Source organism: Rattus norvegicus, chromosome 11, assembly GCF_021556685.1.
Source record: "Rattus norvegicus strain SHRSP/BbbUtx chromosome 11, alternate assembly SHRSP_T2T, whole genome shotgun sequence".
NCBI classification, from domain to species: domain Eukaryota; kingdom Metazoa; phylum Chordata; class Mammalia; order Rodentia; family Muridae; genus Rattus; species Rattus norvegicus.
Genome location: NC_141544.1, coordinates 98196221 through 98221362, shown reverse-complemented (window position 1 = coordinate 98221362; position 25142 = coordinate 98196221). Strand labels below are relative to the sequence as shown.

Below are 25142 nucleotides of genomic sequence, written 5' to 3'. Positions count from 1 at the left end.
GCCTAAGCATCCCATTGTTTTCCTCTGTGTAGAAGGTTGTTATCAGCATATGATCCCACCTGTCATTTCTTGCTTATTTTCTGGCTACTAGAGTGCTATTTAGAAAGTTCCTGGCTATGAATTGCTTCCCCACACAAGGAATTTTTAAACTACTATCTTGACCCTAATCCCAGGGCTTAGGAATCTGAGGCAGATCTAAGACATCAGTCTGTTTGAATGATGTCAAGGTGATCATATCATACTGTCAAGGCCTGGAAACTTCTGCATTAAGTGATCTCTAATCTCACCAATGAGAAGGCAATGCTCCACGTGGCCAGGTCATAACATTCTGTCTCATCTATGTCACATCATTCTTCATATGTGTGATGTCACAATAGTAAGTGACAGACCAGGGTTACAGTCAGTCCTCTCAGATAAAGCTCTGTTGGCTACAAGCTGGCCACTCTTGTAATGCTTCTGAGGAGCAGTATCCAGATCTAGGACAGTTAAAGTCCTGCCTTGGGCCACTAAGATACAGCCTCTGTTTTAACACAATAAATACCCTGTACACAGTATGATTATCTCTAAATTATCACACTCTGTTGCTCTCTACAAATTCCCACCTAGAAAGAAACCCCCATGAAACCAAATGTTGATGAGCTAAGAACTGTTTATTGCAAGTAATCCTTTAGCCAGGGCTAATTGCTTTGATATAGTATTTGATAAATTGTGAATTAGTTCCTTATGGCCTAAAAAACGCTGATATACTTATATAAAATATGATCCCTGGAAAAACTTTACTCGTGACATTTAGGATTTTCTTTAGTTTTCTTGATGACTAGAAACTAGAAGTTCCAGTATCCCATTGGAATAACTTTTCTCTGATCAGAAAATTAAAACTATGCATACCGAATACATACAATCCTGGTGGAAATAACAGCCAAGGCTCCAGAACCAATTTAAGGATGTCTTTATTTACAAGATACAAATATTTCATATTTAACAAGAATTGAAGGGCTTAAGTTTACAATGTTTTCAATTATCTGCCTTTATGATCAAATATACAGATGTTACACTATATATACAGCATGTCCAAATATTCACACCACTGCAAAATAGGGACGTTTATATTTTCACATTAGCGTCAACTATAAAATTCTGATGTGCCCTTTGAAACTCAGTCAACAAGTCAAAAGAAAAAAAATCAAAACAATGCTTATTTTTTAAAATAACAGTTAATTGTCTCTTAAAGTATGAAATACCAGTTTGGTTTTATACATGAATGATTATATGACAAAGACACTTACTATGTATTTGAGTCTTCATATTTCAAAATACACAATGCAATCATCATAACGGGCTCCATGGTCTGTCCTTACTTGATGTATTTAGTATTCACTTATTAAAATATACTAAAATTTGATTTGATTTTATTTTTATGGCAAAGTATGAACCTCATGTAACTTTCAGTGACTCCCCCCACCTCCAACAAATAACTATCTTATAGAAGCCATGTGTTATTTTATCTTGAAATACAGAAAAGACACAGCATTTGCCATTCCCTTGGCTTAGAAAGTTGACTTTAGAATAAAAAAAATAGCAGAAAAATGGTTTACAGAATAAAATTACTTTATAAAAGTCTAAAGGAGAAATAAAATGATGATAAGCTAATATTATCTGTAATTTAGAGGCCAAGCTCAAGGCCTGAATACAATGCTGAAACAAGAACATCGATGTCTTCTACCTTACTTCCCTCGTGTAGTTCACATGGATACCAGGAGCTAGCCCACTTATCCAACTCCTTTCCTTCCTTTCAGTTGCTAAACTCAGTGCTCTCTATACCTGTAACAAGAACAACACTGTCTCTTCCTGTAACCTAGTAAGACTGAGGGGCTTGGGTAAAGATGAATTATAACATTAAAAATACATGTGAATAACTTTGTTAAACTACTTAAAATTTACATAACATTTTGTTCTTTGGTGAGAATTGAAGATTAATAATTTTTACATTTATACATATAAAGTCACAGAGAGGGATTTTAGACCTAGTTGTCTAATACTTTTTTTTTTTAAATCTAGGGAACCTATAGTTTGATAGTTATATGAAAATAATAAAACTTGATTCTAATGAAACTTAGAATGAAGAAGTGACAGGGTCCGCTACGGATGTGAACATAACTCTAACAAGAGGAACCCTTAGGCCTCAGTTCTTACATTCATACATTCTTGAAGATCACAACATTAAAGAATGAAAACACTGAGATAGTTCTGTCTTTCAAATTTTAGATTATACATACCATGTGCTTATCTTAGATCTATTAACATGAACATCATGTGATATAGGAAAACTAAGTTACCTTTTACTCTTACAACAACAGAGATAAAGAAGACCCGTGCTTTCTGAGAATTGATTTCCTTTTATACACGCTCATTTGCCGTGACAACGCACTGACAGGGATCATGATTAGGAATGCATTGCAGACAATACACTCTGAATAACTTAAAGCTTTATAAATAAACAAATGATATCTGAAAATAATTGAAGGAGGGAAAACCCTTCCATGTCAACAAAGAGGAGAAAACAAACAAAAAACCTCAAACACCCCCCCCCCCAAAAAAAAACAGAATCATGAACTCCAGAAGTACTTTTGAGTAGAGGTGTTTAGAAGGCATCAGTGGCTTCTTCAATAACCCTGAAGTACCATGGAATTATAGTTTCCTTATAGAAAATTCCACAGGGAACATTTACAGGTCAATTCCTACATTTAAAACAATGGTGTAGGTAATCCAATGAAGACAGCATGGCAGCCTTCATGCTGAATTCAATTCACAGAAATGTACAACAGCTGATACAACAGAGCAGAGAAAGCGAACTGCTTCACTCTACACAGCCTTTGTAGAAATTAAACACAGTTGATACGTCTGAAGCCATGGGACGATGCCTCCCTTCTTTCGCCTGTGCTCAGCAATTTGGATTATCGAATCACTTCTAGGAAGTTGAGTCTCTCTATATGCTGTAGCTTCGGGCTTTCATGTTAAACTTTTGGCATAAATTCATAGCTGGAGAATTTTATTGCTTGGTACTATGACACAAGTGGCTAGTGGCATTTCTCATTATTGAACTCCACATAAAACGCTAGACGAAAGCATGCACCACATCTCACCTTTACCCAAGAGTAGACTTTTAACAAGAGCAACAATAAAGTTGAAAGTTGGAATGCTTTGAATGAGTAACAATTTTACCAAAGCAATATTTTCTTAAGTTTGAAGGAAGGACACTTTTCTTAAAGATGACTTTTGACAGCACTAAATTAGAGGATATAACAAATTATGAACCATACGGGACATTTATGTGATCAGAAAAGAACTGTTCAGGCTCAGTTTATCATGAAACTATCTCAAAAAGAGGTTAGTTATTCTAACAACCTCTTGGGTTAGAGTTTATTTGAATTAATTTTTTGAATATGTATGTGCATGTACATTGTCCATGCATGTGTGTTCACATATATTTAAGGGAATTGTGCTACATGTAGAGATCTGAGGTTGATGTCAGGTGACTTCTTTGGTGCCTATTTACCTCATGCATCGAGGCAAGATTACTTCCTGTTCCTGTACAGCCCAGGCGCGCCTGGCTAGGGCACCTTCACCAAGACTTCCTGGCCTCACCTCTGTTGTGCTGGCCTTGCTTGCCTGGCCTTTACATAGGTTCTGGAGATCTGCCTGAACTGTTTCTCATCCTTGCATAGAATTCTCCTTGGCCCCAGAGTTGAGTTCTTAATAAGTAGCTAATATTATTCTATTACTTTTTTTTCTCCTACTAAAAGTATTTGTGGTTATTTTGAGAGAGATGGGGAAAGTGGTTTGTGCTTGGCTCAGCGTGGGGAGAAGTAAAGCTGGTGACGGGAGAATTTCTTCTGGCACCCACACTCCTTACTGAATGAACACTAAGAACATGCTAAAATCCTTTTTATGAGTATCCTTTCATTAATCAAAGTTAAACTATACTGAAATATCTAGCCACATCCCTTCTGTTCAAGAATTTGCTGGTAGTCAGACAAGTAGTCTTCTTGATGATCAAGTATTTTTTGATATTATTTATACCTGACATAAATCTTCTAAGTGAGATAACCCACTCATTATTCTGTTCATATTTACAAAAGTCATCCTTATTCTGATAGTCATTTGACATACTTACTGCTTCTCTTTTCTTGAAATATGAAAAACTAAGTGATGTATAGTTATCGTTTAATTTTGTCAACAGGTACCCTGCACACCTGGCTCCTTTTCTCCCACTCAAATACAGTATCAATGTTGACAACTAGAAAAGAGAAACAATGTACGATTTCTTCCTATGTGACCCTCATTTAGTAGGGAATAAGAAGTTAGCTTTTTGTTTCACCCATTAGTGATTCTAAATAGATGGTTTGATGTTAATGGTCATGTCTGGTATTTCATGGAGGAAAGCAACCTAATTGGTTCCCTTGCTCCTTTAGAGTACAAAACACAAGAGACACTTTTTGTGCAACATGAGCTGTATAAATGAGTGGTGGTCTCAAATTCTGAGAGATTGTACTTGACATTTCAATTGTAGCCCTTAAAGATTGTGTGTAGTGGAGACATTCTTATGAATTTCTACTAAACAGTACAGTAAAAGTGGTAATGTTTGAAGAATGGAAAAGAAAGAAAAAAACTTTAATATGAGAAAAGTATTGCGTTAAACAGTCAACTCAACATAAGGTTTTAGTCACCAGCACAACTTAGTAAATTAATAAAGTCTGTTCCTTAACAGACTTTATAATAGACAGCCATAGTTCATCTCAGAGTCCGTGGGATAAACAGGGAGAATATTCTGCACTTTCTTTAATGCTTCCCATCTCATGGAAATCTACCATTATTGATTCTGCAATCCTGGTTTCAGCTATGTTTTCTAGTGAATGATTAAGCATAAATTTCCTTTACTAATAACTCTCTTCTCCCAGATAAGCTGGTACATGCATGAGCTCTGCTTTGTAGCTGACAGAAAGAAAGCTCACCCAGTCACCTTGTGCTAACTATATGCTGTCCTCACTTACCGACCATGACAGTCCAATGGAAAGGAGGACAGTAAATAGTAAACCAACGTCTTCTGTATATCCCGGGTCTCTACAAGGTCAGATGTCTTACATAGTTCAAGTTTTAGGAGGTTTTTGTATATGTTGACATTAAATTACTATGACAATTATGTTATTATAAAATGTAAAATAATCCACACATTTTTAATCTCTGTGACCAAAGTGCACTTAAGTTGAGAATAATCAGAGTAGTTAAAAATAATAACGTTTAGTTAATATTTACTAAACTCTCATCTTTTATCTAAATAAGAATTAATAGCACCTTCTAAGAGAGGCACTGTTTTAAATAGGTACAGAACAAAAGGAAAATAGTACCCTAAAAATACTGTTGGAATTCAAACTATATCCTACACCACATAAATAACTGTTTTTTTTTACTATAAAAATATCAATACACTTAGATTCTAATCAGTTCAACATAAATTACCAATTTTTCTTAAGTTTGGAAAACTGTTAAATTTAGAAATAAAATAGGTCTTATATTTAAAAAATTAACCAGAGTGAAAACAAACTAAAGCTGAAGAGGAACGCTGACATATTCATACTTATTTCAATATTATATACAGGCAAACTGATTTGTATTTTATATATTTTATTATTAGGAGTAATTCTACAAAACAAGTATTTTATATTAAGTCAAAAAGTATAAACATCAGGACCCTATAATTTTTTTGTGTTGTATAAGAACAGAAACTACTTATGTAGCATGACAACTTGTAAAAACTAGACAAGTTCATACAATACTCTACACTGTCCCTGTACTTTATACCATAGATCTATTTTGGTTACACAGAGGTATATCTTTCACAATGTTACAAGTCCTACATGGGAACGAGACACTGAAGGATTTCTTAAATGAAAGACCCATTATAACCAGGTAGTGATTCAATCAATTAACATTTTCCCCCCCTCTCAAGGCAAACACACAGTTAAGAAATAGCTTATCAAAAAGGTTCCGTTTTCCACATTATTTCAGAACTTCAACAGAAGAATGGCTCTGCACCCTGATGTTTCTACATAGAAACATAAGAAAGTCCCCAAAAGATGTTATTAAACCATATTTCCCAATGCACAGTGCTAAGAGATGATGAGGGAGGGCTGGGAATGTCTTGAGCTATGTGTACCACTGGAAATCCCACACTGGCCGCTGCTGAAGTTTAGCATTCTGACTTTTCCTTGGGTCCAGGGAGGTTGTCTAAGGTGTCTAGATGCTCACTCGGGCCGTCTGGTGTCTCACCCGTGACAGCCAGAAGGATAATTTTCAGCCACTTCTGTTTCAGTTCCTCACTGTCTGCAGCAAAACTGTGCACAGACTTGGACTGGGTCAGCTTGAAACTGTGCGGCAGATCTGCACTCTTAGGCATGTCATCCACAATGTAGCCCAGGAGGGGTATGGTTGCTTGGGCTCTGACATCCTAAAGAAAGGTCATTGTACATATAAGACATTATTACATAGCTATCCATGGTCCTTGCTCCTACAGACTCTCCCCTGACCACTGTCTCACGGATCCTCACTCATGAACTCTCTTTGGACAGAGGTTGACTTTGGTGTCTGTCTATGGGGTCAATGGTAGTGTTGGCTGAAGAAAATGAAGGAAGCAGAGTTGACACCTAGAGGAATGAAATTGCACTGGTATAAAGCTCGTTCCTGTGGGAAGCTCATTCACAGCCTGTGCAGTTCTCCACTTAGTGAAAAGCCAAGGTGGAGAGGGAATAACAGCAATCTCAACATTGGAAGCCAGCGAGCATTGCTAAGGATTGAAAAAAATCATATTTTCTTTAGTGATTCATTCATCTTAACTATTGTCAGGGAAAACAGCAAAGTAGAAAAGTTTGTATACCTTGGGTGTTCTAGGGATTTTCTAGAAACTTTTTTTTCCCTAGTTCTTGATGTAGGATGAGGCTAAAATCTGACAAATTGAACACATTATGTTTCTAAAGTGCATGAATATGTAATTGGTTTAAGTGCTGTCCGCTTTCAAAGTAGAACGACCTGCACAGCAGGCCCTGGCTTATACTAGAAGCTAAGCCAGCAGTAGGGCTGAGCCTAGGGGTCTAGCTCAGCTGCACATATGGGTCACGAAAACTTGTTACTGAGGATCATTACCCCAGGATTTATGTAGACTCCTTCCTTTCAACTACTTTGTCCTTATGTCTATAGCACTATCAACAAATAAAGCCAAGCCCAGAATGACTGAGTATTTCTACTCTACAAATGCCTTGCTCCCCCTCTTTACCTCCCTTTGCTTCATCTCCTCCTTACTCACTCCTACGCTCCTTATTCGACTTGCCTTCTCTCATATCTACTAAATAAAACAAAAGATGAACAGGGGTAATGACTTATCAAATGCAACTATATGAAGAACTATCAGTTTAAGTCAACAAAATCAACTTTTCCATATTTTAAGATTGGATAGGACATAGTGACACTGCCTGAGTGTTTTGTTCTCCTGAGGTTTGGTTCCCATACCCATCCCTCTGTCCTGACCATGTCGTTCAAATGTACATGGCTTAGTTACCTGAGGAGCGCCATACATGTACAGCACAAGGGGGTCTTGCTTGGGGATCACACACCATATTTTCTGCCAGGGTTTTGACTTTTCCATGTACTGGAGAAAACTGCATACTTCACTATTTCCTGATACTTCTGCTGATTCAATCTAGAAAATACAATGGAGAGAAAGAATAACGCAATGAATCAAATTGAGATAAAATATGCCTTAAGTGAAGTATTTATAAAGTATTATATATATTATATATGTTATATAATATATATTTGTATTTACTGGTTTGTCTTTATCAGGATGAAAGATGACAATATTTTGAGGTCATCTTTATTAGACTTTGTACTTAAATAGTTAACCTTAACTATTTACTATAAAGATTTACTTTTTGCTTGAGATATGTATTATTCACACCAACATCGACAAGTTAAGTATTTTCATTGTTTTTAAAGTTCAGAGTTTTTAATCAAATTCCCAAAGAATACATATTTAGAATTTGATGTGCGAGAATTTGAGGTCGGCCTGAATCAACACTTCCAACCTATGTTCCAATAATGTAAGAATATAAAGTCAAAAAGGCAAGACGTGACCATCAGATACCTTTAGTACTAAGGTAATTAGAAGAGTCTCACTAGAGCACACTTTTGAAAAGCAACTTAGTTTTTTACTTTGCTTAGTAATATATTAAGTCCTAGATAATGGGAAACAGAAACATTTAGCTAAGATGATTTATTAGAAGTAAACTGTTTTGCTTCTTTTCCTATGTAGGGTAGTGCTAGTCAATTTTGTCCATAGGATGTAAGGGAGATATTGGTGTGGGCTTGCTTTGTGCCAAGTAATATGGGTTCACCGTGGTAGTCAACAAACCACTCTTCAAAAGGTCAGAGTCCAAGTCAAGGCCACAATATAGACACTTACATGACAAAAGCAAACACATACCAACTAGTTTATATTTATAAAACTAAGAATAAATTTTAAACATGTAGCTTTTTTTATGATATGGATCTAGCAATAAAAATATAAGTCACTGGAAGAGGGTAACATTTTCTCCACAAACTCTTCAAACTATAAGCCACAAATTAGCCATGGAGCTGCATGCCTATACCCCAGTACTTGGGTGGAGGTGGAGGGAAAAGGCTCAGGGTCACCTTTGGCTAAAGTCAAGGCCAGCCTGGGCTTTGTGAGACACTGTCTCAGGACAACAGCAGCAGCAGCAACAAAAGCCAACAACAAAACAACGATGGAGACTTTTGAAGCAATCTGACTTTTGATGGCACTTGTGGTAGTTAATCTTGAATGTTAACCCAAACAGTATTAACTGAGACAGGCTGGCAGCAGCTCAGACCACTAAGAGCCAGAGGGAAGGCAGTGCTTTGCTCTCTGCTGGTGAAGCCACCCTCCCCACTGCTGCTGCTGCTGCCCCTTCTTGCTGAGTCTATAGACTCCAGCTGCTTGGCTTCCAACCTGGGCTGGAGACCACATCTTTCCAAGAATCGTGCAGGCCTTCGGCGCCAAATTAGTCTATGAGGTACTGAACTGAAGAGCTATCAGGTTCTCTCGGCCTCTCTCACATACTGATGGCTCTCGTTGGACTACCCAGTTTGTACTGTGTCATACACATTCGTTTCTGCCAGTTCTGTTCCTCTGGAGCAGGAGTTCTGTGGGGGCATGACTCATTAGAGAGTCAAACGACCCTTTCACAGGGGTCACCCAAGACTATAAAACAACGCATTATGAGTCAGAGCAGTAGCAAAATCACAGTTGGAACTAGAAATGAAAATAATTTTATGGTTGGGGTCACCACAGCATGAGTAACTCTATTAAAGAGTCACATGCAACATTAGGAAAGTTGAGAACCACTCACTGCTCTAGAGAAGCCAGCCTGAGAGACCCCAAGTGCATGACGACTAATTTTCATGGATGGTGGTGGTTTGGGATATGATCAAGGTGTGGTGCAAGAAAGTTTAAGAAGCAGCAGCCAGATGGCAATCTGCAAGTCAGCTCCAGGCTATCACTGGTATTTGTATGTCCTATATGCTTTTAACACTTTTAACAGATGAATGTTTATAACCAGCTTGATGACAGTAAACACTAAATAATAATACTACTAATAATTAATTAATAATAATAATAATACTGTCCTCCCTCAAAATGTTTATTTCTTACTAACCAATCCACATTGCAAAAATTCATATACTAAACAATATTACATTTTTTTAGTTTTTTTCCTTAAAAACTTTGAACAGTGGTACAATAGTTTGAAAGGGCAAAAGGAATCTAACAGGCTTGGGGGATGGCTTAGCAGTTGAATGCTTGCCCTGCATCTGTGAAGACAGGAGTTCTAGTCCCACAAAGCCACAGAGATGCATGGTGGGAATGGTGACCTGCCCATGACTCCAGCCCTGAAAGGTGGGGAGGAGCAGGCTGAGCACCAAGACTAGCCATATCACAGTTATGAGTCCTGGCTTTGTTTGAGAGGTTCTGCCTCAATGAGTAAGGTGCAAGAGCGATTGAAGATAATTCCTGACATCAGTCATGGGTCCACCTTTGCACAAACACACATGTGCCCATATACCTCAAAACATGTGTGCCCACACCAGGCAAGAACACGCAGACACATACATCCAGGCTGTAATACAAGGGATAGCTACATCCTAGGAGAATTCTGAAGTACAATTTTGGCTTGTTGGCTTAGAATTTAACCTCAAATGAATAATGAAGTTTAAGAGCCTTTCTCAGCTAACAAATGACTTGTATATTTGCTTGTAAGTACTCAGTATACAATTATTGATTTTTCAACATTATTAGTAAACTAAGTATATTTATGGCTTTGGATGTAAAAACACGTTATCCTGTTTGTAGGTGATCTTGACTTTACTGCCACAAGGACTTATACAAATTACCTTTTGTGTCAACACCTGGTTTTCAGTGTAAATCAGGTACATGCTACTTGCGATTCCTTGGCGGAACCTGAATTAACTCTAAATTATGAGTCAAACTTGCTTGAGATGTGCTTTGACAGTGATGCACTCACGAAACTGCCCTCCCTGACTATTACATAACCATAAAAACTGGCTCTCTTAACACAGCAAGCTGAATTAGCCTAAATTTGAAATTTTTCATGCAGTGTTTTCAACACTAATTTGATGAAATTTAAAGCTTTCCTATAAAAAACAAACAAACAAACCAAGCAGTAATTTGTACATTCCACCTTCTATATAATCAGGCAGGAGTCAAAGGTCAACAAACTAAAGTAAAAGCATGTTTCCTGCTCACGGTTATCCTGAACGTGGAAGCAGAAACAAGTAAGATCATTATTTGCATCCTTATGAGTAAGAGTCTGTCATCTAAGAATATGAGGAGTTCACTACTTTTACCTCTAAAATGCCCCTTCTTTTCTTTTCTTCACTCTCTGCGAATCCACTCATTATCTGGTAGCAGTCTTTACAGACCTTGTTCAACCTTCCACCGTCATACTCAAGTTGAGCTTTGTAGTCAGAACATTTCCAACAAACCACCTTTAATTTTAAAAAAGCATATTCAAAATGAATAATTAGGGTTAGGAATAATTAAGACAATTAGATTTAGGAAATATTCATTTATAATGCAAGAGGTTAAGTATAAAAGTTATATTTTCATTAGCCTAAGAACATTTCAAAAGATGTTGAATACATCAGAGTATTTTAATAATGTCTGTGACAATCTGGGCATCACTGTGACCTCTACAAGTCCTTTGCCCTGGATGTACTACACCATCTATCTCCACTCACAGTTCCACATCTCAGAGGAAACAGCACAGCCATATATGCAGGTAGTTTCTGATGCCTACTTACCTACCTTCATAGATAGAGTACACTGTGTCCCGGTGACTTTAATTTCTAAGGGTCTTCAGTCTTTTTCTAAGTTACTAGTACTCACATTTGGACTTTCCACAGCCTTAGGCTCTACCCTAACATTCTACAAGAACCTAGTTTCCAAGTCTAGGCTAGAAGTCTTAAGATATGAATTTGGTATGTTCCCCTTATATACTTAAAAATCTACTCATGGTGGTACATGCTTTTAGTCCCAGCACATAATGAGAAAAGGCAGAGGCAGGAAGATTTCTGTGAGTTCAAGGCCAGTCCAGTCTACATAGAGAGTAGAGAGTTCCAGACCAGTAAAGACTAGACACTAAGACCTTGTCTAAAAAAAAAAAAAAACCAAACCAAAAAAAAAAAAGCCAAAACAAAACAAACAAGCAAAAAACAATTCTTTAGTTTGGTTGAAGAAAAAAGTATTAGTTATATTATATATTATATTAATTTTAATATATATTGTATGTGACTGGCCTATCTTCAATGGCACTGACTTGCTACATCCCCAAACGCCACACTTCCTTCCTCTTCCACCTCTTTCAGTCCTTGAGGTCTCAAGTTTCCATTCTTTCTTCTGGAAGAAGGTCCCTTCAGTGTTTAGATCAGAGCCTGACTAGGATGAAGTTTTTAACTATAGGCTTGTATGTTACTTGCCGGTCTCCTATACAGCTTTACAGGAGACTGTTACGGAATATTTTGTTCACCACACACAACAGCTACAGAATGTCAATGAGTAGATGACCATAATGCAAACGCATGTGAGTAAATAGTGCTTTTCAAATTATTACCATTTTCTAGAATTCTTTTTATGTTTAAGTTATTATTTTCTTGTTTAGGAAAGTACTTTTTCCTCATACTTATAGTATCATTTAAAAATGTATGAGTTTATAAGTAAAAAGTTTGGAGAAGATTCATAGCAGTTGAAACATAAAAACAATGCTCACAGGCTAAGGGTGTGGCTCAGTGGTAGAACACAGACTTGGTGTTCAAAGCCTTGGGTTCAATTTCTACCCAACTTTGATATGTATCACGGTTTTCTCATGATTACAACAAAATTACTTTGGGGGCTTAATGTTAGACATACATGTATCTGTAAACTCAATTCAACTATTATATTTTTCCAATCATATCATTGCATTTGATAATCTATATACAAATACCTTTTTATCCGTTGTCAGAAGTTCAAGTATGCCAGTACCGGAGGAATTCATTTTTTTTTTGTTTTTTTTTTTTGTTTTTTTTATTAACTTGAGTATTTCTTATATACATTTCGAGTGTTATTCCCTTTCCCGGTATCCGGGCAAATATCCCCCTCCCCCCTCCCCTTCCTTACGGGTGTTCCCCTCCCAACCCTCCCCCCATTGCCGCCCTCCCCCCACCAGTCTAGTTCACTGGGGGTTCAGTCTTAGCAGGACCCAGGGCTTCCCCTTCCACTGGTCCTCTTACTAGGATATGCATTGCTACCTATGAGGTCAGAGTCCAGGGTCAGTCCATGTATAGTCTTTGGGTAGGGGCTTAGTCCCTGGAAGCTCTGGTTGCTTGGCATTGTTGTACATATGGAGTCTCGAGCCCCTTCAAGCTCTTCCAGTTCTTTCTCTGATTCCTTCAACGGGGGTCCTATTCTCAGTTCAGTGGTTTGCTGCTGGCATTCGCCTCTGTATTTGCTGTATTCTGGCTGTGTCTCTCAGGAGCGATCTACATCCGGCTCCTGTCGGTCTGCACTTCTTTGCTTCATCCATCTTGTCTAATTGGGTGGCTATATATGTATGGGCCACATGTGGGGCAGACTCTGAATGGGTGTTCTTTCAGTCTCTGTTTTAATCTTTGCATCTCTCTTCCCTGCCAAGGGTATTCTTGTTCCCCTTTTAAAAAAGGAGTGAAGCATTCACATTTTGATCATCCGTCTTGAGTTTCATTTGCTCTAGGCATCTAGGGTAATTCAAGCATTTGGGCTAATAGCCACTTATCAATGAGTGCATACCATGTATGTCTTTCTGTGATTGGGTTAGCTCACTCAGGATGATGTTTTCCAGTTCCAACCATTTGCCTACGAATTTCATAAAGTCGTTGTTTTTGATAGCTGAGTAATATTCCATTGTGTAGATGTACCACATTTTCTGTATCCATTCCTCTGTTGAAGGGCATCTGGGTTCTTTCCAGCTTCTGGCTATTATAAATAAGGCTGCAATGAACATAGTGGAGCACGTGTCTTTTTTATGTGTTGGGGCATCTTTTGGGTATATGCCCAAGAGAGGTATAGCTGGATCCTCAGGCAGTTCAATGTCCAATTTTCTGAGGATTCTCCAGACTGATTTCCAGAATGGTTGTACCAGTTTGCAATCCCACCAACAATGGAGGAGTGTTCCTCTTCCTCCACATCCTCGCCAGCATCTGTTGTCCCCTGAGTTTTTGATCTTAGCCATTCTCACTGGTGTGAGGTGAAATCTCAGGGTTGTTTTGATTTGCATTTCCCTTATGACTAAAGATGTTGAACATTTCTTTAGGTGTTTCTCAGCCATTCGGCATTCCTCAGCTGTGAATTCTTTGTTTAGCTCTGAACCCCATTTTTTAATAGGGTTATTTGTTTCCCTGCGGTCTAACTTCTTGAGTTCTTTGTATATTTTGGATATAAGGCCTCTATCTGTTGTAGGATTGGTAAAGATCTTTTCCCAATCTGTTGGTTGCCGTTTTGTCCTAACCACAGTGTCCTTTGCCTTACAGAAGCTTTGCAGTTTTATGAGATCCCATTTGTCAATTCTTGATCTTAGAGCGTAAGCCATTGGTGTTTTGTTCAGGAAATTTTTTCCAGTGCCCATGTGTTCCAGATGCTTCCCTAGTTTTTCTTCTATTAGTTTGAGTGTGTCTGGTTTGATATGGAGGTCCTTGATCCACTTGGACTTAAGCTTTGTACAGGGTGATAAGCATGGATCGATCTGCATTCTTCTACATGTTGCCCTCCAGTTGAACCAGCACCATTTGCTGAAAATGCTATCTTTTTTCCATTGGATGGTTTTGGCTCCTTTGTCAAAAATCAAGTGACCATAGGTGTGTGGGTTCATTTCTGGGTCTTCAATTCTATTCCATTGGTCTATCTGTCTGTCTCTGTACCAATACCATGCAGTTTTTATCACTATTGCTCTGTAATACTGCTTGAGTTCAGGGATAGTGATTCCCCCTGAAGTCCTTTTATTGTTGAGGATAGCTTTAGCTATCCTGGGATTTTTGTATTCCAGATGAATTTGCAAATTGTTCTGTCTAACTCTTTGAAGAATTGGATTGGTATTTTGATGGGGATTGCATTGAATCTGTAGATTGCTTTTGGTAAAATGGCCATTTTTACTATATTAATCCTGCCAATCCATGAGCATGGGAGATCTTTCCATCTTCTGAGGTCTTCTTCAATTTCCTTCTTCAGTGTCTTGTAGTTCTTATTGTACAGATCTTTTACTTGCTTGGTTAAAGTCACACCGAGGTACTTTATATTATTTGGGTCTATTATGAAGGGTGTCGTTTCCCTAATTTCTTTCTCGGCTTGTTTCTCTTTTGTGTAGAGGAAGGCTACTGATTTATTTGAGTTAATTTTATACCCAGCCACTTTGCTGAAGTTGTTTATCAGCTTTAGTAGTTCTCTGGTGGAACTTTTGGGATCACTTAAATACACTATCATATCATCTGCAAACAGTGATATTTTGACTTCTTCTTTTCCGATCTGTATCCCCTTGACCTCCTTTTGTTGTCTGATTGCTCTGGCTAGAACTTCAAGAACTATATTGAATAAGTAGGGAGAGAGTGGGCAGCCTTGTCTAGTCCCTGATTTTAGTGGGATTGCTTCGAGTTTCTCTCCATTTAGTTTAATGTTAGCAACTGGTTTGCTGTATATGGCTTTTACTATGTTCAGGTATGGGCCTTGAATTCCTATTCTTTCCAGGACTTTTATCATGAAGGGGTGTTGAATTTTGTCAAATGCTTTCTCAGCGTCTAATGAAATGATCATGTGGTTTTGTTCTTTCAGTTTGTTTATATAATGGATCACGTTGATGGTTTTCCGTATATTAAACCATCCCTGCATGCCTGGGATGAAGCCTACTTGGTCATGGTGGATGATTGTTTTGATGTGCTCTTGGATTCGGTTTGCCAGAATTTTGTTGAGTATTTTTGCGTCGATATTCATAAGGGAAATTGGTCTGAAGTTCTCTTTCTTTGTTGTGTCTTTGTGTGGTTTAGGTATAAGAGTAATTGTGGCTTCGTAGAAGGTATTCGGTAGTGATCCATCTGTTTCAATTTTGTGGAATAGTTTGGATAATATTGGTATGAGGTCTTCTCTGAAGGTTTGGTAGAATTCTGCACTAAACCCGTCTGGACCTGGGCTCTTTTTGGTTGGGAGACCTTTAATGACTCCTTCTATTTCCTTAGGAGTTATGGGGTTGTTTAACTGGTTTATCTGTTCCTGATTTAACTTCGGTACCTGGTATCTGTCTAGGAAATTGTCCATTTCCTGAAGATTTTCAAGTTTTGTTGAATATAGGTTTTTATAGTAAGATCTGATGATTTTTTTGAATTTCCTCTGAATCTGTTGTTATGTCTCCCTTTTCATTTCTGATTTTGTTAATTTGGACGCACTCTCTGTGTCCTCTCGTTAGTCTGGCTAAGGGTTTATCTATCTTGTTGATTTTCTCAAAGAACCAACTTTTGGTTCTGTTGATTTTTTCTATGGTCCTTTTTGTTTCTACTTGGTTGATTTCCACTCTGTGTTTGATTATTTCCTGCCTTCTACTCCTCCTGGGTGTATGTGCTTCTTTTTGTTCTAGAGCTTTTAGGTGTGCTGTCAAGCTGCTGACATATGCTCTTTCCTGTTTCTTTCTGCAGGCACTCAGCGCTATGAGTTTTCCTCTTAGCACAGCTTTCATTGTGTCCCATAAGTTTGGGTATGTTGTACCTTCATTTTCATTAAATTCTAAAAAGTTTTTAATTTCTTTCTTTATTTCTTCCTTGACCAGGTTATCATTGAGTAGAGCATTGTTCAATTTCCAAGTATATGTGGGCATTCTTCCCTTATTGTTATTGAAGACCAGTTTTAGGCCGTGGTGGTCCGATAGCACGCATGGGATTATTTCTATCTTTCTGTACCTGTTGAGGCCCGTTTTTTGACCAATTATATGGTCAATTTTGGAGAAAGTACCATGAGGAGCTGAGAAGAAGGTATATCCTTTTGCTTTAGGATAGAATGTTCTATAAATATCCGTTAAGTCCATTTGGCTCATGACTTCTCTTAGTCTGTCTACATCTCTGTTCAATTTCTGTTTCCATGATCTGTCCATTGATGAGAGTGGGGTGTTGAAATCTCCCACTATTATTGTGTGAGGTGCAATGTGTGTTTTGAGCTTTAGTAAGGTTTCTTTTACATATGTAGGTGCCCTTGTATTTGGGGCATAGATATTTAGGATTGAGAGTTCATCTTGGTGGATTTTTCCTTTGATGAATATGAAGTGTCCTTCCTTATCTTTTTTGATGACTTTTAGTTGAAAATTGATTTTATTTGATATTAGAATGGCTACTCCAGCTTGCTTCTTCTGACCATTTGCTTGGAAAATTGTTTTCCAGCCTTTCACTCTGAGGTAATGTCTGTCTTTGTCTCTGAGGTGTGTTTCCTGTAGGCAGCAGAATGCAGGGTCCTCGTTGCGTATCCAGTTTGTTAATCTATGTCTTTTTATTGGGGAGTTGAGGCCATTGATGTTGAGAGATATTAAGGAATAGTGATTTTTGCTTCCCGTTATATTCATATTTGGATGTGAGGTTATGTTTGTGTGCTTTCATTCTCTTTGTTTTGTTGCCAAGACAATTAGTTTCTTGCTTCTTCTAGGTTATAGCTTGCCTCCTTATGTTGGGCTTTACCATTTATTATCCTTTGTAGTGCTGGATTTGTAGAAAGATATTGTGTAAATTTGGTTTTGTCATGGAATATCTTGGTTTCTCCATCTATGTTAATTGAGAGTTTTGCAGGATACAGTAACCTGGGCTGGCATTTGTGTTCTCTTAGGGTCTGTATGACATCAGTCCAGGATCTTCTGGCCTTCATAGTTTCTGGCGAGAAGTCTGGTGTGATTCTGATAGGTCTGCTTTTATATGTTACTTGACCTTTTTCCCTTACTGCTTTTAATATTCTTTCTTTATTTTGTGCGTTTGTTGTTTTGACTATTATGTGACGGGAGGTGTTTCTTTTCTGGTTCAATCTATTTGGAGTTCTGTAGGCATCTTCTATGCCTATGGGTATCTCTTTTTTTAGATTAGGGAAGTTTTCTTCTATGATTTTGTTGAAGATATTTACTGGTCCTTTGAGCTGGGAGTCTTCACTCTCTTCTATACCTATTATCCTTAGGTTTGATCTTCTCATTGAGTCCTGGATTTCCTGTATGTTTTGGACCAGTAGCTTTTTCTGCTTTACATTATCTTTGACAGTTGAGTCAATGATTTCTATGAAATCTTCTGCTCCTGAGATTCTCTCTTCCATCTCTTGTATTCTGTTTGTGAAGCTTGTATCTACAGCTCCTTGTCTCTTCTTTTGGTTTTCTATATCCAGGGTTGTTTCCATGTGTTCTTTCTTGATTGCTTCTATTTCCATTTTTAATTCCTTCAACTGTTTGATTGTGTTTTCCTGGAATTCTTTCAGGGATTTTTGCGATTCCTCTCTGTAGGCTTCTACTTGTTTATTAATGTTTTCCTGTGTTTCCCTAAGGGAGTTCTTCACATCTTTCTTGAAGTCCTCCAGCATCATGATCAAATATGATTTTGAAACTAGATCTTGCTTTTCTGGTGTGTTTGGATATTCCATGTTTGTTTTGGTGGGAGAATTGGGCTCCAATGATGCCAAGTAGTCTTGGTTTCTGTTGCTTGGGTTCCTGCGCTTGCCATCAGATTATCTCTAGTGTTACTTTGTTCTGCTATTTCTGACAGTGGCTAGACTGTCCTATAAGCCTGTGTGTCAGGAGTGCTGTAGACCTGTTTTCCTCTCTTTCAGTCAGTTATGGGGACAGAGTGTTCTGCTTTCGGGCGTGTAGTTTTTCCTCTCTACAGGTCTTCAGCTGTTCCTGTGGGCCTGTGTCTTGAGTTCACCAGGCAGCTTTCTTGCAGCAGAAAAGTTGGTCTTACCTGTGGTCCCGAGGCTCAAGTTCGCTCGTGGGGTGCTGCCCACGGGCTCTCTGCAGCGGCAGCAACCAGGAAGACCTGTGCCGCCCCTTCCGCGAGCTTCAGTGCACCAGGGTTCCAGATCGTCTTTGGCTTTTTCCTCTGGCGTCCGAGATGTGTGTGCAGAGAGCATTCTCTTCTGGTTTCCCAGGCTTGTCTGCCTCTCTGAAGGTTTAGCTCTCCCTCCCACGGGATTTGGGTGCAGAGAACTGTTTATCCGGTTGTTCCCTTCAGGTTCCGGAGGTGTCTCAGGCAGGGGTCCTGCCGCTCCTGGGCCCTCCCCCACGGGAGCCCAGAGGCCTTATACAGTTTCCTCTTGGGCCAGGGATGTGGGCAGGGGTGAGCAGTGTTGGTGGTCTCTTCCGCTCTGCAGCCTCAGGAGTGCCCACCTGACCAGGCGGTTGGGTCTCTCTCTCACCGGGTCTGGGAGCAGAGAGCTGCTGCGGGCCGGGATCCGTGGGTGTGAGGAATTCATTTTAAACAAACCCCAAAATCAATTTAAACAGTTCATGCTGAGATACTTGTGTTTTTTTTTTTATTATTTAATTTTGACTATAAACTGCCTCACTACATTTAATCTCAGTGTTAGAAAAAGAAATGCAGGAAAGTTTAAGTATAAAGGAGAACAAACTAAGACTCATTCTGTCTGATTGGCTGTCATGTTACCAGAGGAGGTAGCTGGGAGCACCTTACTAGGTCTGCTTACCCAGCCTCATCTCAGAGACAGAATAAACTGCATTGTGCCTCAATTTCTGCCCCAGGGCTTCTGCTTATTTTCCAAGGCCTACCAAGGTCCCAGTAGCTCTCAGCAATGGGCCTTGAGGATGCTCGAGGTGACAGCATCTGTGATCTACTGTGATAAGAACGTATCATTAGCTCATTCCAGGGCCTGGTGTTTTAGTGTTCATGTGACTATCTTATTGACTCAGACTTTTCAAGTGTCTGCTGCTGGTGCCATTCTCAGTCTCTCTGCTCTAGCTTTCTGTTGTTAGGGTCGCCCACTGAACAAATGTATCATCACCAGGGACTCAGTGTCAACCTGGAATACTGTTCCTCCTTCCCCAACACGCCCCATTTTTCCAACATGCTCCCAGGTGTCCATTCCCATGTGGCATTGAAATACAGAAATCTTTGTTTCCAGTATTTTGTCACAACGTCCTTTATTTGTTCCCTAAGGCAGGCATCTATAATTCTCCTTTGTGTTTTCATTACTCGTATTCTTTATGAACCTTGTCCTTTACCTTCTCTGGTCTGCATTGCTGAATTCTGTTATGGAAAAAAAGATCCTTGCCCTTTAAGCTGCCTGGTGTCTGTCTGGATTTCTAACTAGAAATTTCCAAAGGGTAATGAGTCCACCTGTGTCAGTGCAACCTTCACTTCCTCTCGACTTATCCTCCTCTCCAGTACACATCCCTTTCTCCTTTACTTTCAGCTGACCATTCTGTTCAATTCAATAAAAATATAACTCTGACCTTAAACTCCCCCATTTCTCACTACTAACATGCCCACACAGTAAAATCCCATCCAATTCACTTATCATACTTGCACCTGCCTTTCCCCTTCTGTTAAAAGAGAGGACTCTGTCTACCTTGCAAAAGATGTCCCTTTCACTTGCACTGCAGTTTCCATTTCTTGCCTTTCCAAACACATCGGCTTCTTTGATTATTAACACTCTAACTACATCCCTGTCACATTTTGTTTTAAATTATCATGCCCAGCCACAGGATTCCCTGCTAGTCTTCCTTTCACACATCTAAGCAAGTATTACTCCCTCACATAGGCCGTCTTTTGTCTAATTAAACTTGGTCTGAATTCTTCCATTACTAATACTCTCCAATTCAACTTTCTGGTTCTTTCTTATTCCATGCATACTTATTTGAATTCTTATCTATTTTCTTCTTCACAATGACCCATGAAGCCAGGAGTCATTTTGTTGACCATATTCCTTTCTTCATGGGACAGGATAGTACTTTGTGTATAGTTAACTCCAAAACACACTTCCTAACTAAATGATTGTTCACGGCTTCTTTGTTTCCAGGCTGATGATTTTATTTCACCTACACACGAGTAACAACCATGATAATAAAGAAGCTTCACTCACATGTCCACACGCCCGGCAGTGATGCCGCCTCCTGGTCAGTGCATTGAAAGACTCTTTGCACTTCATGCACATGGTCACTTCGTTATCACGTATCCATCTTGGGGCTCGTTTTCCTAGTTCAGCAGTCTACATGGGAAAGATAGGAAGACTTTTAATAGAACATGTATATATTTGTTCGTTGTTTTGAGATAGGGTTTCTCTGTGTAGTCCTGGCTGTCCTGGAACTCACTCAGTAGACCAGGCTGGCCTTGAACTCACGGAGATCTGCCTGTCTCTGCCTCCTCGAGTGCTGGAAATAAAGGCATGAACCACCACTGCCCAGCCTATCATTCCTTTTAATAGCACATTATCAATGTTATTCAAACCATGTTCTGATACTCAAGATCTAGGAGGAGAAGAAAAAATTTCAAAGCACTTCCAGACACTCAGGAGAGAATTACATTATTCCTTAACAACCTACTTTGGGATTGCAAGGTAAAAGTTTCGTTAATGAAATGATTAGACAGCACTTTTGAAAACACAAGAGATGAAAGATCTTAAAGTTAAGAACTTACAGAAACCTCTAGGGGAATGTCATTTTCCTTTGCAATTGCATTTCTGAAGGTTTCATGCCTTTGATGAAAAGCATCAATACTCTCTTGAAGTGCCTAAAATGTCAATTAAATACAAAACATACATTATAGTATCATACACACATTAACAGATATGCTTTATCACATAAATAACTATGAGAATCATCTTAAAAGTTAAATGAACTTGCTCTTATACTATATATTAAAAATCTAATTATATATATATTCCTTTTTAAAAAATGTATTTTGAGTGTTTTGCCTGGTATATGTATTTTACAACACATGTATATCTGCTGTCCAAAGAGGTGAGAAGACGTTGCATCCTTGGAACTGGAGTTATAGTTTTGAGCTACCATGTAAATCCTGGGAACTAAACCCAGTTATTGCTCCAGGCCCCAATGTATACATTCCTTATGCATAGAGGTCCAAAAACCAAAAATAGAATAAAAGAGGTACCTTGATCCATTCTTCTTTGTCTTGCTCAGAACTAAAAGAAAACAAAGCTAAAATGAGTGAAGAAAACATTAACAATTACAATTTGTGAATGAAAGCATGATTTAATGTCACTCTGGATTCCTAGAGAATACAGGAGTACTTTGGAAATAATTAAAGAGACTCTAGTACTTTTTTTTTTTATTCTTTTTTTCGGAGCTGGGGACCGAACCCAGGGCCTTGTGCTTGCTAGGCATATGCTCTACCACTGAGCTAAATTCCCAACCCCGACTCTAGTACTTCTTAATGCAGGATCAGACTGCTGTCTAACTTTGGTACCCATATATTTGATACTCATTTTGGTACCCTTACAATTTGAAAGTAAACTATGATGTAACAACCACTGTCTAGTTGTATCTAGCAGAAGATTCTGTGTGTTGACATATTAGAAGATCAAAGATGATATTATAATTTTAAAAATATATGACAATTAAAAACCATTAAAATCTAATCTCAAAAAGTATTATGATTATTCTTTTTTCTTATTTTTCTTTTATTGGATATTTTTTATTTACATTTCAAATATTATTCTCTTTCCCAGTTTCCTGGACATAAGCCCCCATGCCATCCCTCTCCCCTTCTTCTACAAGGATGTTCCCCTTCCCATCCAACCCCCTTCATGGCCCCGACATTCTCCTATACTGGTGGTCCAGCCTTGGCAGGACCAAGGGCTTCTCCTTCCACTGGTGCCCAACAAGGCCATTCTCTGCTACACATGCAGCTGGAGCCATGGTCAGTCCATGTATAGTCTTTGGATAGTGGCTTAGTCCCTGGGAGCTCTGGTTGGTGGGCATTGTTGTTCTTATGGAGTTGCAAGCCCCTTCAGCTCTTTCAATCCTTTCTCTAATTCCTCCAATGGAATCCCATTCTTAGTTCAATTGTTTACTGCTAGGATTTGCCTCTGTATTTGACATGCTCTGGTTTTACCTCTCATAAGACAGCTACCAGGCTCTTGTCAGCATGCACTTCATAGCTTCATCAATCTTAACTAGTTTTGGTGGCTGTATATATATGGGCTTTATACTCATGTGGGACAGGCTTTGAATGGCCATTCCTTCAGCCTCTGTTCCACACTTTGCCTGCATATCCCCTCCTATGAATATTTTTGGTCCCCCATTTAAGAAGGAGTGAAGCATCTACATTTTGGTTGTCCTTCTTGAGCTTCATGTGGTCTGTGGATTGCATCTTGGGTAATTTGAGCTTTTGGGCTAATATCCACTTATCAGTGAGTACATACCATGTGTATTTTTCTGTAATTGGGTTACCTCATTAAGGATGATATTTTCTAGTTCAGTCCATTTGCCTATGAATTTCATGAAGTCATGTTTTTGATAGCTGAGTAATATTCCATTGTGCAGATGTACAACATTTTCTGGATCCATTCCTCTGTTGAAGGGCATCTGGGTTCTTTCCAATGTCTGGCTATTATAAATAAGGCTGCTATGAACATAGTGGACCATGTATCTTTGTTGTATGTTGGAGCATCTTTTGGTTATATGCCCAGGAGAGATAGAGCTGGGTCCTCAGATAGTGCAATGTCCAATTTTTGGAGGAACCTCCAGACTGATTTCAAAAGAGGTTGTACCAGTTTGCAATCCCACCAACAATGGAGGAGTGTTCCTCTTTCTCCACATCCTTGTCAGCATCTGCTGCTACCTGAGTTTTTGATCTTAGCCATTCTGACTGGTGTGAGGTGGAATCTCAGGGTTCTTTTGATTTGCATTTCTCTGATGACTAAGGATGTTGAACATTTTTTAGGTGCTTCTCAGCCATTCAATAGTCCTCAGCTGTGAATTCTTTGTTTAGCTCTGTACCCCATTTTTAAGTAGGGTTATTTGGGTCTCTGGATCTTACTTCTTGAGTCCTTTGTATATACTGGATATTAGCCCTCTATCAGATATAGGATTTGTAAAGATCTTTTCCCAATCTGTTGGTTGCCGTTTTGTCCTAATGACAGTGTCCTTTGCCTTACAGAAGCTTTGCAGTTTTATGAGGTCCCATTTGTCAATTTTTAATCTTAGAGCATAAGCCATTGGTGTTTTGTTCAGGAAATTTTCTCCAGTACCCATGTGTTCGAGGATCTTCCCCACTTTTTGTTCTATTAGTTTGAGTGTATCTGGTTTTATGTGGAGATCCTTGTACACTTGGACTTGAGTTTTGTACAGGGTGATAAGAATTGATCAATTTGCATTCCTCTACATGCTGACCTCCAGTTTGACCAGCACCATTTGTTGAAAATTCTATCTTTTATCCCCCGGATGGTTTTAGCTCCTTTGTCAAAGATCAAGTGACCATAGGTGTGTGGGTTCATTTCTGGGTCTTCAATTCTATTCCACTGATCTATCTGCCTGTCTCTGTACCAACACCATACCGTTCTTATCACTATTGCTCTGTAATACTGATTGAGGTCAGGGATGGTGATTCCCACAGAATTTCTTTTATTGTTGAGGATAGTTTTAGCTATCCTGGGTTTTTTGTTATTACAAATGAATTTGCAAATTGTTCTTTCTAACTCTATAAAGAATTGAGTTGGAATTTTGATGGGGATTGCATTGAATCTGGAGATTATTTTCAGGAAATGGCTATTTTTACCATATTTATCCTGCCAATCCATGAGCATAGGAGAACTTTCCATCTTCTGAGGTCTTCTTTGATTTCTTTCTTCGAAGACTTGAAGTTCTTGTCATACAGATCTTTCACTTGCTTGGCTAGAGTCACATCAAGATATTTTATGTTATTTGTGACTATTGTGAAGGGTGTCATTTCCCTAATTTCTTTCTCAGCCTTTTGAGTAGAGGAAGGCTACTGATTTGTTTGAGTTAATTTTATACCCACCCACTTTGCTGAAATTGTTTATCAGGCTTAGTAGTTCTCTGGTAGAACTTTTGAGGTCACTTAAATACACTATTATATTATCTGTAAATAGTGATATTTTGACTTCTTCCTTTCCAATTTGTATCCCTTTGACCTCCTTTTTTTTGTCTGATTGCTCTGGCTAGGACTTAGAGTACTATATTGAATAAGTAGGGAGAGACTGGGTAGGTAGCCTTTTCTAGTCCCTGATTTTAGTGGGATTGCTTGAAGTTTCTCTCAATTTAGTTTAATGTTGGCTACTGGTTTCCTGTATATTGCTTTTACTATGCTTAGGTGTGGGCCCTGAATTCCTAATCTGTCTAGGACTTTTATCATGAAGGGGTATTTAATTTTGTCAAATGCCTTTTCAGCATCACATGAAATGATCATGTGATTTTTTTCTTTGAATTTGTTTACATAGCAAATTACATTGATGGATTTCTGTATATTGAACCATCCCTGCATCCCTGCGATGAAGCCTACTTGATCATGGT

General features: G+C 38.6%; 1 protein-coding gene across 4 annotated transcripts in view; it reads right to left on the bottom strand.

Moving 5' to 3' along the window:
* Positions 1 to 931: 931 nt before the first annotated feature.
* Positions 932 to 25142, bottom strand: part of Fgd4 (FYVE, RhoGEF and PH domain containing 4) — a 153825-nt gene continuing 129614 nt past the window's right edge. For 2 of the 4 annotated variants that reach the window (NM_001415054.1, NM_001415055.1), the window contains 6 exon segments: positions 932 to 6505; positions 7610 to 7750; positions 10972 to 11112; positions 20732 to 20857; positions 21286 to 21378; positions 21760 to 21790. In NM_001415054.1, the coding sequence (NP_001401983.1) occupies positions 6248 to 6505; positions 7610 to 7750; positions 10972 to 11112; positions 20732 to 20857; positions 21286 to 21378; positions 21760 to 21790 (790 nt within the window). In that variant the 3' untranslated portion in view covers positions 932 to 6247. 4 annotated transcript variants of the gene reach the window in all.